Source organism: Leucoraja erinacea, chromosome 14 (assembly GCF_028641065.1).
Source record: "Leucoraja erinacea ecotype New England chromosome 14, Leri_hhj_1, whole genome shotgun sequence".
In the NCBI taxonomy this organism is placed as follows: domain Eukaryota; kingdom Metazoa; phylum Chordata; class Chondrichthyes; order Rajiformes; family Rajidae; genus Leucoraja; species Leucoraja erinaceus.
The window spans coordinates 10,514,732-10,529,278 of NC_073390.1; the positions used below are offsets into that span (position 1 = coordinate 10,514,732).

Below are 14,547 nucleotides of genomic sequence, written 5' to 3' on the forward strand. Positions count from 1 at the left end.
TGAAGAAAAAAGATAATGGAGAACTGTGCGGTAATTGTATTCAACAAAACCAACAGATCTCACTAAAAGAGATTCACAGAACATGACACTGCACCTAGGAAAGGAGACATCTTTGACACCACTCCTCCCCCCCCTCAAAATAAAATCACTTGGGGTTACAGTGATTTTCTGTTTTATGGTTACAGAAAATTGTAATTGCATTATAAATTCATGAAATCATACCTGGTCATTTCGTCATCACCCACGACTTTAGTAATTGGGGAGTATCTGCCTGGCGATGATGGAGGAAGAGACTGTTTGTATTCTGTACTTCCTACATAGGTGGGTGGTGCAATATGGTTTTCCAACTGTGAGTAGGCTAGAAGAATAGAAAAAAAGTATGCATTGGTAGCACAATCCTATTTTCCAACATTTTGCTAAAATATTCTGTAAGTGAAAGCCACATCACAGAAATTATCAATTAAAATAAATCTTGACAATTCGTCATTTTCAGTTGCTTTTGCTACAATCTATGTTAAAACTACTTGGTGATCCATTTCATCAGTTTGAACATAGTGCGTTTAGTAATTTAGATCTTTACCATTTCTCTCTCAAATTGTCCCACATCATGTTATATTAGGCTCAGAATTATGAATTGTAGAATGATTAAAATAGGTTCTTGCCCAATCGAAAGAAGCATTAGAAAACTGCTGGTATATGTGCCAACAGAAGCAGGCTTCATATGGTCACAGTGAGTGTGTTGTTATTTCCTAGCAACATGAGGCACAGAGCCACAAGAAATGGACAAAAAGATGCATTAAATGGGAAAATAGACTATATTATTCAAAAACGAGGTTGAATATATTCTACCCAAACGTCTCTCCCAGATGCGATAAATGTTTGTTTCAAAACGCCAATATAACACATTCATTTGTAGGATGTACAAAGTTGAATACATTTTGGAGCGATATATTTGATATATTTACAAAGCTCTTCGTCAAGAATAGAACCTAATACGGAATGGATTATATTTGGAATAATAGTAGAAGATATCAATTTAAATAAAGATCAAAAAGTATTCTTTAATTATGGGTTAATAATTGGAAAGAAATTGATACTTAAATTTTGGAAAGATACAGCAATACAAACTATTAAATTGTGGATTAGGAATATGATGGACATAGCACGTCTTGAAGAAATGAGACTCTGCCTAATAGATAAATATGACCAATTCTTAAGGAGTTGGTCCCCTTTCATTGACTTTTTGGAAACATGTGATGCAGCGGTACCGTAAAGATTACTGATTCCAGGTCAGGTCGTGGATAGATTTACATCTCCGAACAAAGACTTGAAAATGTATTTTTTAAGGGTCTTTTTCTCCTATTTCTACTCTCTATTTTTTCTTTTCTTATACACACACTTCGCGTTTTTCTATTTTCTACTATCTATTCTTCTTTTTCTTCTCTCTATTTTTTTAGGGTTTTTTTTAACTTCCTTTTCAAAAACATAAAACTAGAGGTTGTACATAGAATGTATTACGTTATGACATAGTTGGCACCTAAAATTAGGTACCACTGTATTGTTTTGTACTGTACTTCTAATAAAATTAAAAAAAAAAATTAAAAAAAAGGAAAATAAAATCTATCAATGATCAGTTAGTCACTATACATGAAATATGCTTCATTTTGCAACTTCTTCAATGTCAAAGGAGTGGGGGGTAGTGAAGGACATAAAACAGAATTGTACATTACAGGAACAGGCCCTTCAGCCCATCATGTCTGTGCCCAACATGTCACCAAATTAAGCTAATCTCTTCTGCCTGCACATGATCCATATCTTTCCATCCACTGCAAATCATGTGCCTAAAAGCCTCTAAAATGACATTATGATGTGCACTTCCACCACCATCCAAGCCAGTTTGTCCAAACACCTACCAATTTTGTATTTACAAAACATGTCCTGCACATTTCATTTGAACTTTGCCTGTCTCACATTACAGCTCTGCCCTGTAATATTGGACATTTCCACCCAGACAAAAAAGGGTTAAGATCCTATCTATGCCTCTCACAATTTAATAAACTTCCGTCAGGTCACCTCTCAGCTTCTGATGCCCCAGAGAAAACAATCCAAGTTTATCCAACCTCTCCTTACAGCTAACACCTTGCAATCCAGGCAACATCCCTGCAAACCTCTTCTGCACCTTCTCCAAAGCATACATATACTTCCTGTATTGAGGCAACCAGAACTGCACAAAAGGGAAGTCGTCAGCTGCACATTTACATTATTGACTGCCTAGAATTGACCACTCCATCTTTTGACCTGCAACTTCCTCTAGTTAAGAGGGTTAACTTCTTCAACCCTATTACCAACTTAATTACACCATTTGTTTTTCCTGAATCGTATAAAATCACAGGGCTAATCAATCCAAGTGGATTTATATATGGCAATGGATAATTGCAATTTACAACACGACTCAACATATGACGCAGAGCCATTACTTTCTACAGGGATTTCACATTACACTGAAGAAGACAGATTCTTTTTCCCAACATGACCTGCAATGTGTGTAACAACTAAACAAATTGTTTTGAATTATATGACCACTGATTCAAATCAAAGGACCATGATTATTCATTACCATATGAAATGATTTTGGAAATTAGTCAGTTCGGAGGCAATTTGGGACAGAGCTTGTCAGTGAAACACCTGCCCTGTGAACGAATATGTATTTGACCAAAAGCTTTTATGAATTTGAGGAATCATAGCCTAGAAAACTAACGGATCCTCAGAATGCAAGAGCATAATGGCTATTGTTCTTTTTTTTATTTAATCTGTTTTGTTTATTCTGCTGTCTGATTAGCACATTGTAATATTGCAAAATTCAACCAGTACGAGTTCAGGAATAAGGGGCAGCCTAGACATTCATCTCATTGTAAACTAGTCAGTAAATTTGGTGCATAAACATTCTAAATGATTCCACACAAAATAAAATTGTAATTATATAATTGTTTAAGGTTCTAAATTATGTCGCTCAAATGCTAAATGTAATCAACAGGGATTTATAAAGCTATACATAGAAATCACCAAAGAGTTCTCACTGGATTAGCATAAAGCCTGAAGAAGAACATGATCTTTTAAATTATTATGCAAAGCTAGTTGGTCACTGCATTCATTTAAATATACTTAAAATAAAATGTTGCTCAAAATAAATTAACAAACCTACTTGTGTTGAAGAATATTTTCAATGAATTAACCAGGAACTTTACCACAAAAGTCACTGGCAGATGGGTGAAGCGCGTTGCTGCTACATTGTAGCCTGACTTCAGTTCCATAAAGTAAAAAGTATTGACAACTGTCAACGTGACAGGGCTGAAAAGTCTGTTATTAGATGTAATATATATATCTGTAATCCTTGGTCCCAAGGATTAGAAATATATATATATAATTTTGTGATCAGAAGTGAAAGATTCAAGTAGAAACTTAATTCAGTGGAATCATCTTTGATCCTTTCAATTTCATTATTATCAACATTGTCCCTTTCAGTTTCACCCAGATTATGGAAACGATTAAAAGGGCGGCACGGTGACGCAGCGGTAAAGTTGCTGCCTTACAGCGTTTGCAGCGCCGGAGACACGGGTTCGATTCCGACTACAGGTGCTGTCTGTACGGAGTTTGTACATTCTCCCCGTGACTGAGTGGGTTTTCTCCGAGATCGTCGGTTTCCTCCCACACTCCAAAGACGTACAGGTTTGTAGGTAAATTGGCTTGGTAAATGCAAAAATTGTCCCTTGTGTGTGTTGGATAGTGTTAATGTGCAGGGATCGCTGGTCGGCGCGGATGAGCCGGTTTCTGCGCTGTATCCCTAAATCAAACTAATTTATTATTACGCAAAACATGAGTACTGAACATTTTGTAATTCACAAATAAACCAAACAGCCTAAAATCTGGGAACACAAGGCCTTTCTGACTGCAGGCAACTGTTTCCCACCAAGACCCATCAAGATATTAGTTTGATCTGTTTGAAATGAGTGAACTTTTTCATTGAATGTTATACATGGCTGTCTGAACAATGGTCGATGATGAAATTCACAATTTACTTAATACGTGTTAGTCCAAATTTAAATCTATTTTAAAATCAACAACACTCCCCTTCCCAATGATAATATCAAAGCGAGCTCTTACATTGCAATGTTATCTCTGTTGAGAATTTTATTAACCCTCATCCAACTGCATTTGTTTATTCAAAGCTGATGCACCTTAAATTTCTAAATTCATGTCAATTGTGCACTTGTGTATTCCCAGAACAATATCTTTCGAAAGGCTTACCGATTCCTTCATTTTAGGAAGGAAGTAATTTACCATTATTACACTAATATCCTATTCCAACAAACCCACCTATTTGTTTCACATTATTCATTAATGGAAGCATTTAGCTCTGTATTGAATTGCACTCCATAGTCTAACAATTATTCACTCACTTGATTATCTTTTGCGTGCCAGGATGAGGAAAAACATAGAAATGCTTTTGTTTACATTACAAAATGTAATTTTATAAATTTATGATAGCATTTTAACAAATGAGCCGTCTACTGGGTTCAGAAACCTAATGACAGAAAGTGAAGGCTTTCTATTCCCGCTTAGTGCACTCAATTATTCATAATAGCCATCAGTAAATTGAAAAGGTTAATCAACTGTGTAGATGTTCCCAATTTAAAACAATTTTAAGCATTTTAAGTGGTTAAATGCTGCTCCAGAACAACCTACCTGCAAAACTAGGCAGCTACGATCCAGCAAATTGGCTGGTAACGTAACTGCATGCAGGATCAGGACTATTGATCTTGGGCTTGAATATGATCAATTAAAAAACATGGATAGGCACATGTATATGTACGGAATGGATCAAACAGATAAGAGTTAAACTTGGCATCATATTCCGCACGGACAATATGGGCCGAAGGGCCTGTTTCTGTACTGTACTACATTCTGAACATGTCCAGGTTTTTGGTGTACGCAATGCCAAAGATACACAACCCTGAATGAATCTTTTAAAACAATCTGGACTTTCGCAGTCACCTTTAATGCTGCAAGCTTTATCTTTGAGATTTATTTTATTTTGTTTATTTAAATATCCCAGCTTCTCTAATGTGACAAACTCAAAATCAATAGGCCAACCTTTTGATACTGGTCCACTGACTTCACTGCAATGGTAAAGAAATCCTCTACAAAAAAACCTTGGACGTGGGTAGGTGAGAAGTTTGAAATTTTTCCTACCACGCAATCACATATTCCTTGTTAGCAAAGATCGATAAATCATAATGTGACCTATTCTCAGTTTATTGTCACGTGTACCGAGGAACAGTGAAAAGCTTTTGTTGTGTGCTAACCAGTCACCAGAAAGCCAATACATGATTACAATCGATCCATTTACAGTGTATAGACACATGATAAGGGAATAACGTTTAGTGCAGGTAAAGCCTGCAAAATCCGATCAAGGATAGTCTGAGGGTCACCAAAGAGGTAGATAGCAGTTCAGCACTGCCCGCTGATTGTGGCAAGATGATTCAGTTGCCTGATAACAGCTGAGAGAAACTGTCCCTGAATCTGGAGGTGTGCGTTTTCACACTTCTATACCTTTTTCCTGATGAAAGAGGGGAAAAGAGGGAGTGGTCAAGGTGCGACTCATCTTTGATTATGCTGCTGGCCTTGCTGAGGCAGCGTGAGGTATAAATGGAGTCAATGCATGGTGGGTTGGTTTGGTTCATTCTCCATGACCCAATTCCAAGAATGATGGGTAGCAATGGTCTGATTAACTCGGTATTTATTGGCAGCAATCGCTGCTGGGAGCTTCTCTATGCAGATTACAAAGATGCTCCCTTTGCATATTTCAAAAGTGCATGCACCGTGTAAGACCCTGGCGTTCATATAAATACCATCTGTGTGAAGAGAGGACAACGCTGAACTGACATTTTAAAACTTTTTTATTAAAGTGTCATATTTGATCTCAGGACCAATTAATTTGGCTCTCAATTTTCTATCATAGCTATTGACTCTCCGTCTGCATGACAATCGGAAAAGCTAATCAATGTTTTATTGATCCTGCGCTCAGCCTTTCATGACCACTAATGGCTTTGCTGCTCACTGCCCACAGACATTGCCAGTGTGTGACTGCTGTTGAGTGCTCTCATCCAACTAGCTGTGTTCATCACCCATCAGTTCACACACACCAAGGAAGCAGTCCATTATGCTTGAATAGATTTTGCCCATTACTTCCTCCTTGACGTTGAACAATAACGTGCTCAATTTGGGGAATGGACAGGAAGAACCACCTAACCAAGTTAAAAGCATCTTATACAACACATGGAAAATGAAATTCTTCCTCTCTGAAATCCTCTTTTCCCAGTTAAAACATATTATCTGTGATAGTATTCATTTGAATACGACATGGTACAGAAAGGAATATACAAAATGAATACTTTTTTAACTGAAGTATCTACTGCACCACAACAGAAGATTCCACTCTGGTCTTGTGTACAGAACAGCAAACTGGGTCGTAAAGATATTCTAAAGGGACCATCCCTCCCCATTGTAAAAAAAACATGGCAAACTGGCAGTATGGGGCTTCTTCGGAAAAGTTTGTAAGGCAGTGCCCCCACCACCCATAGCTTATGGTAGCTTACAGATGACTAACTGACCATTCCATTCTCCCAGCTTTTAATTATACTGCTGGTTGAGACTATAACACTTAACATTAGCATTCCTGCCTGAGGATCGGAATTTTCAACATACACACCGGCATCTAAATATTTTACAGCAGATGGAGACCGATCAGCCCTACAAGAGCTTTCTGAAAGAGCCGTTTATTCATTGTCACTATCTCCAATCTCTTCATAAAGTTTTTTTATGTTAAAGTTTTAACCCCCTTTATATTAAAATTCTTATTATAACAGAGACCATCTATCTCATCGTCCATCTTGACTCTAGCAGAGCAAACTTATCAGTACTGTTTCCCCCTCGTCTTACTTTCACATGCCCATTAAGCTCCCCGTTTGATTATTTTCCCATTTACCTACACGGAGGACTGATTTACTGCAGCCAATCGTTGGGATGTGGGAAGAAATTGGATCACTGGGTACGTGGAGCAGTGAAGCAGCAACATTAACTACTATGCCACTGTGCCACCTTAATTCCTTGTGAACTGATTTGTGGCTCTCAATTACCGATGGAAACTATACTTTCTGTATTTATCCTATTTTAAATCTCATAATTTAGAATTATTGTCAGATTTCCTTTGAATTGAATTTTCTTTCAAGATCAAATTTACCTTATTGTAACCTTGAATCTTTGTCAACGCCAGCAATGTGGCGACTGTGTGTGCTGCCTTGTATGATGTTACCAGATTGTATACAAATCAAAGAATTTCACTGTACCTAGGTAGGTGTGATTAATAAAGTATCATTGAACTCATTGATCATTGTATTTGCAGAGTAACTCTTTTTCACTTAAATACTTAGAAAGATGATATTCCAACCAATGATTCATGTAATGACATGCTTCTTAGCAAACAACCTTCTCACCGAGTACAATAGTAAGGTTACTATGTATTTGATTCTTAAAATTCGCTGAAGTTTTGGGTACAAACTTAGATATTTCTACATCCATACTTCTTACATTTCTGCTTATACGTTAAACAGGCCCCTTCTCTAGCTGTTTTTAAGTCACTCCTGAAGACATATCTATTCTCCGTGGCCTTTGTAGACCAGTGAGGTGTTGAATTGTTTATTAACTTTATTTGCTTGGTTTTGCTGCGTTGTTCGTACTCGTGTTTTTATGTTTTTTTTAATTTATTGTTTGGATTTTTGTATGTAATTTATGCGCCTCGTGTTAGTTGTATGTTCTGTTGTTCTGCCTGTTTTATGATGTCTTGCTTGTTTTCTTTTTTCTGTACAGCACTTTGGTCAGCTTTGGTTGTTTTTAAGGTGCTTAACAAATAAAGTTATTATTATTATTATTATTATTATTTTTCTTCCAAATATAGTAGCTCACATTTTTGTATTCTAATTTTCATCAGACCTGTCTGTTCAAACTACAAATTGCATCTAATATGTTCATAGCCCTCAGAGATAGTTACTTAATCCGATCATTGTAAATTTTCAATATTGCATCCAAGTTCAAACTCACTTACAGCTCGCTTGGCATGCAGGATATCTTCCCAGGAATAACAGCATTAATGGAATCAATGCTAAAAGGAGTTATAAATATAATTGACAGTAGTGTTGTACCAGTTGCTTGGTGCCAGTTTCTGCCCTCTTTACTACAGGGATCTGGTGTGAATTTCTCTACTAGCAGTCTTGCAACACTTAAGGGCCTGTCCCACTTCACGTACGGGCCACGCGGGGTCGTTCCCACTTCGAAGCGCGGAGGTGTATGGAGTTGTGCGGGGCTCCGTAAATCCCGCACTGTCCGAAAATTTTGCGCACCAAATTTCGCCCACCAAGTTGGCCCGCAGGAGCATTGTCCGCAGCGTCTTGACGGCGTACGCAGCATCTGGACGCCTAGCGCGTGGCGTTGCACGTTGACGTCACCGCCCGGCGTGGCGTTGTGTGATGACGTCACCGCCCGACGCCCAAATTCATTCGGCCTGCCTCCTGCCCAGCTGATTGGTAAGTATGACGCAAATTACGTCACGCGCGTATTTAGCGCGAACTCCACTTCCGTTTGGTTGCGCCAAACGCATGCAACGCATGCAAGTGGGACAGGCCCTTTACTTGCCCATGGCTCAGCATGGAGAAGCTGCATCTGATGACTGGTGGTGTGTAGGTTGAGGCAGGTGGCGAGCCTACTCTACACTGTGATGTGGAGCTCAGGGATGCCCCCTGACTGGTACCTCGAGTGCAGGCAATTGCTGGAAGCAGCAGCAGTTGTTCCACATGGTGGCAGAGTATCCAAACCTTATGGTCTTTCATCAATTCATGTCAGATGTGATGGAGCTGCTGTTTCTCCTTTCTTCATCTGCATAGATCACCCCAGCAAAGAGCTTTTTCTATGGTGACAAGCTCAATGGCCAGTCATACTGTTGAGCTTATTACCATAGAAAAACCTTCAACCCAGGAGAGAAGTATACAGGGGCTGTCCCACTGCGGAAACCTAATTGGCGAGTTTAGAAGAGTTTTTTTAAATGTCATGTCGAAGACCTCCTTCGACTATGTTGAAGACTAGCTTCGACTAGCTTCGGGAAAATTGGACATCGAATAGTGAAGAGTGAAGACGACCTCCTTCGATCTCCTTCGACCTCCCTTCGACTATGTTGAAGATTATCTATGACTACCTTAGACTACCCTCGATTACCTACGAATAACATGACGACCTACTTCGACTAAACCTACGAGTAAAAAATCATTGTTTTTTTCCGTGGTGACCTTTTTTAACTTACGGGCATTTTTCAGCATGTTGAAAAATACGCCGCGACCTAGCCGAGGCCTCGAATACCCGAGGACTACTCTCGAGCATGAAGGAGAGTTACAAAGATCTCCTAGGACCTCGTGTCGACCATGCTGTGAGTGAGTCGAGGGAAAACTGTTCTAAACTCGCCAATTAGGTCGCCGCAGTGGGACAGCCCCTTAACTAAACACAGAGGAGGAGACAGCAGCTTCCATCACATTCAACAGGTGGTGATGAGGGAGATGGTAGGAGACTGTCAGAGTCAGGCAGTCTGTCAACACATGGGCTAGGCATTGTGACTTTGCAGCAAACCCTTGGGCTCACATACTATATGCATGGTTACAAGCTCCCAGGTTCCCAGCCCAGCAGCTCACAACCGGGAAGACAAGGTTTGGTGCCAGCTTCCCTGTCTAGCAATGAGATAATCTATCTATCTATCTATATTACTAAAAGTCTGATCTTGACCACTTCCTGTTGTTCTGTATATTGATTTTAGAAAAAACGCTGCCACTTATGGCTGTGATTTTTGGCCATCTTACTCAGAGTCCCCCTCCGCTGCGTAGGACAAGAAGTTTTTCCCATCGATGAAAAATAAAAGTTATTAGTGTTTAAAAAATGATGAGATTCTTTCTCCTGAAGGCCACGCCCCTTCCGGAGGGACTATAAAACCCGGAAGTGTTGAGTGCCTCAGTCAGTTTCTGCAAGATGGGGGAGCGATAGGGTCACGTCTTTCAGTCTGACCTGTGAATAACACTGAACACATGTCTACTAAACTGTGAGTGGTTTTACTGACCTGTCAGTGCCCTTAATGTGGTTTGAAAATATAGTTTGACAATGCTAAAGCTGTGTATCTTTGGTTTGGAAATGCTAAACCTGTGTTGCCTTTGGTTTGGAAATGCAAAGTTGCCTTGCCTAATTAAAGTTGCCTTGCCTAATTAAAGTTACCTTGCCTTCTATATAATTAAAAGTCTAATCTTGACCACTTCCTGTTTGCGTTTTATATTGATTTTAGAAAAAAACGCTACCACGTACGACTGTGATTTTTGGCCATCTTACTCAGAGTCCCCCTCCGCTCATCAGCTCCCATATGTTTGCATTCCTCATATTTTATGATGGTAGTAGAGGTTTCAAGTTTGCAGGTCTAATTAGAGCACAGCTACACTGAACTGTCTTTCCTGAATCCATAATTTAACAACCAGTGTGCACATACCGGAATCAAATTCTCCATGAATGGAATGTGGCTCTTATCTATTTGTAATGTGGTCGTTGATCGAAAGGCCCGCCCAACCTGATTGTCCTCACGAGGATGGTTGTAGACTACATCATTTAACTGCTGCAGTCTTGGTGAAGCCACTAACACAAGGCTCTTGGGTAAGGAGATCCAGGATTTAGACCATGCAGCAATGAAGGTCAGAATGGTGCGAAATTGGACGGAAACTTGTCGGTGGTGGGCTTCCAATATGGCACCATTGAGCAAGAGCAATTTCATATGTTGCCGTCGATGGCAACAGCAGAATTGTAATGGGCGTTGAACATGTGGATGGTGGAATCAATGACCGGTATTATCTTCAAGAGTATGTAAACTCTCTTTTTGGAGTAGTTTACTGCTTGGTATTTGAGGGGCACAAATAGAATATTTTGCTTTGTAACTCCGTGATGGAATATTATCCAGGTCTTACTGCACAAAGGCTTGGATTACATTATTTGCCAAGATGTGAACAAAGCTGAACATTAAGCTGTCTTCAGCAAACATCCCCACTTCTGGCTTGACAATAGAGGGATGGGGATTCAGAAACAGCAAATGATAGTTGCCCTGAGGTACTAGTTAGATGATTGTCATATGCGAATAGAATTGCACGGCTGGGCTTACATACTCTGGAATTTAGAAGGATGAGAGGGGATCTTATTGAAACATATAAGATTATTAAGGGTTTGGACACACTCGAGGCAGGAAACATGTTCCCGATGTTGGGGGAGTCCAGAACCAGGGGCCACAGTTTAAGAATAAGGGGTAATCCATTTAGAACAGAGACGAGGAAACACTTTTTCGCACAGAGAGTTGTGAGTCTGGGAATTCTCTGCCTCAGAGGGCGGTGGAGGCCAGTTCTCTGGATGCTTTCAAGAGAGAGCTAGATAGGACACTTGAAGATAGCGGAGTCAGGGGATATGGGGAGGGCAGGAACGGAGTACTGATTGGGGATGATCAGCCATGATCACATTGAATGGCGGTGCTGGCTTGAAGGGCCGAATGGCCTACTCATGCACCTTTTGTCTATTGTCTACACTTGCACCATTGCCCGAGGGCAGAGATGATTAATCTCCATCCACTTTTCTTCTTCTTTTGTGCGAGCATGTGTGCAGCATTCTCTCTGATGCTCATTGACTTCTGCTTTATCAGGGCTCTAGATGTTATATGCTATTAAATGCTGCCACAATGCCAAATGTAGTCACTCTCACCTCACCTCAGATATTCAGCTTTTGGGCCCACAGAAATGGTGAAAGAGTTTAGAGCCGAGTGAAGCAGGCAAATCCCAAACTGGGCATTTGTGAGCCAGTGATGTATGAATAGATACTATCTGACAACACTAGTGATGACACCTTCTTGAACTTTGTTGACGATGGAGATTAGTCTGGGTGGTAGGCACAAAATGCTGGAGTAACTCAGCGGGTGAGGCGGCATCCCTGGGCGACGTTTCGGGTCGAGACTCTGCTTCAGTCTGGGAGGTAATTTGTCAGATTTAATCTGGCCTCTCTAGTACATAGGACACACTTGGATAATTTTACACACTGAAAAAGGATTGATGAAGTAAATGTGCTGGAGTAGCTGGATAAAAGCACGGCTAGTTCAGGATTGCAAATCTTCAGTAATAGGGCCATGATGTTATATAGCCCTATGGCATTTGCTGTATTCTTTGAAATGTGTAACCGTTGAAAATTGCTTGCACCATTAATCACTCAAATACAGAAAAACAATCTAAACATTGTGATTGCATTTCAGTCCAAACACATTCACAGCTCCAAATGATGTTATTCCATTAATATGACCTTTCCCAAAGTTGATTTACACTGTCAAATTGTAAATGAACCGGATTGTGCTGAGCTGGTCCATGTGACACAGCTGCTGCCTATGCTAACCCATAGCTACACAAAGATTTTGTGGAAGCACAGTTCTCAATGTATTACTACAATAGCTCTTTCCAAAGGGAGCTTTGCATGGTGACTAGGCTAAAGGTGATGCAAATCCAGTTGGTACCCTGACAGCTCATGCCAGCACATGGCATGTTTACTGTTTACTAAGTCTATGATTGGAGATAATGGAAAATGATTAAAATCTATTGTTAAAAAGTTAAAATAAGACAATAAACATTTTAGAAACAAATATATATGAGGAAAGGAAAGTATTAAATTATTTACCTTTTAAATAAAAAAATAATGACTATATTCAAATGAATGAGTCCACATCAGATACTGGCATGAAATCTGAGGAGCCAGATATGAAGTGCTATTCATCTCAGTGGTTTTCAGAATGTCCCTTGACTCAATGGTGAGCCATCGAACAGGGTGCTCAGCCAGTACACAGCGTGTAGACGCACAAATCAAAATATGCTGCTGTGCACACTGTAGTATGCTGAAACACATGACTTCTCGTTTTAAAACTTGCAATCTCCTGACATGGTCTTGGAATAGCTTTATTGAGCTTTGTGACAGTGGTTGGTAAGAGATTCCAGCAAACAATCAATAGGCCTCAAAATCCACTGTTGTGTCCCTCAATTTCCCCTTTTGCCCAATTGAAGCATCAATGAAGTCTGACTGTGGCTAATAAAACATACTTAAGCGCTAGCTGCTGCTCATGGGTTGAGGTCTGATAGAAAAATAATTGTTTCTATTTCCAATCAGTGCCCTTCTGGTGTGATTTATTGATATTGCTTTTATTGTTTGAAGCAAATTGCTTTTTCATGACACAGGAACTCTAATATAGTAGATTGATAGAGTTGTACACTGCAGCAACAGGCCCCTTACCCATGTTAGGATGGTATCCTTCCAAATCTTGCTGAGTTAACTATCTGCCCAAAAATAAATAATAACCAAGAGGGGGGAAAATCTGCGAGTCCAGCACCAAAGTCTGAGGGGGGCCAGATTATTGGAATTTTACTGTGCTGGTGTTTCTAAAAAGACTTATATTTATTGCTGCTGGATCCTTGTCATGTGAAACATTTTTGTAATGAGGCAAACTGCATTGGAAATAAGGGGTTAAGGATTGGCAAAGGCGTAGAATGCAAGAGACAGTAGTGATCCTGTAACAGCTTAAAACATTAGCTAGATCGAGTCCTGGTTGTCACATTATTGGCAGGATACCACCAGGGGCGCCAGGGCGATGGCTGCTCCGCAGGCAGTCTGTTCGTTTTTTCATTCTTTTTGTTATTTTTAGTGTTGTTAAAAGTTTGTTTTTAATGTTCTACGGTTTGTTTTATGTGGGGGAGGGGGGAGGGGATCGAGGGAAACTTTTTTCAAGTTCTCCCCTTGCCGGAGATGTGATTAATTTTCGGATCGCATTCTCCAGTCGCTCTGCGGCCTTCCATCGATGGAGCTAGAAGCCTCCCCGGACTAACTTTGAGCCCTATCGCGGGGCGCGGACTTAACATTGGAGCTGATCCCTTGCCTGGGATCGCTCCCACCGCGGACTTTACCATCAAGAGCTCGCAGTCTTGGGAGAGGCTAGTCGGGAGCTCCAATGTCGTAGAAGGTTCGACCAGCCCAGACACGAGGTACGATCGTCCAGCGAGATGGAGCTGACATCCCCTGATGCAGGAGCTGATCGCCTCGATGCGGAGTGCCCGAATGCCGTCGGCTACGGGTGGCAAGATCGTCCCGTCAATGGGGGCTCGAGGCCCATGACCGACTAAGAACTAAGGGAAGGTACTTGAACTTTATTTCATCTTCCATCACAGTGAGGAATGTGTAGGAGTCACTGTGGTGGATGTTTATGTTAAAATGTGTTTTTGAGTGATCTGTTGCTTTTAATTGTAATGACTGATCTGGCAAATGAAATTCCTTGTACGTTGCAAAACATACTTGGCGAATAAAGTGCGATTCTGATTCTGATTTGAAGACATCACAATTTGGTACAGA

General features: G+C 40.3%; 1 protein-coding gene across 21 annotated transcripts in view; it reads right to left on the reverse strand.

Annotated features, from left to right (window-relative positions):
- The window catches only part of LOC129703263 (disks large homolog 1-like), a 365,442-nt gene that overhangs the window by 102,882 nt on the left and 248,013 nt on the right, over positions 1-14,547 (reverse strand). For all 21 annotated transcript variants that reach the window (XM_055645581.1, XM_055645579.1, XM_055645578.1 and 18 more), the window contains one exon: positions 223-358. In XM_055645581.1, the coding sequence (XP_055501556.1) occupies positions 223-358 (136 nt within the window). The remainder of the gene's footprint in view (positions 1-222; positions 359-14,547) is intronic.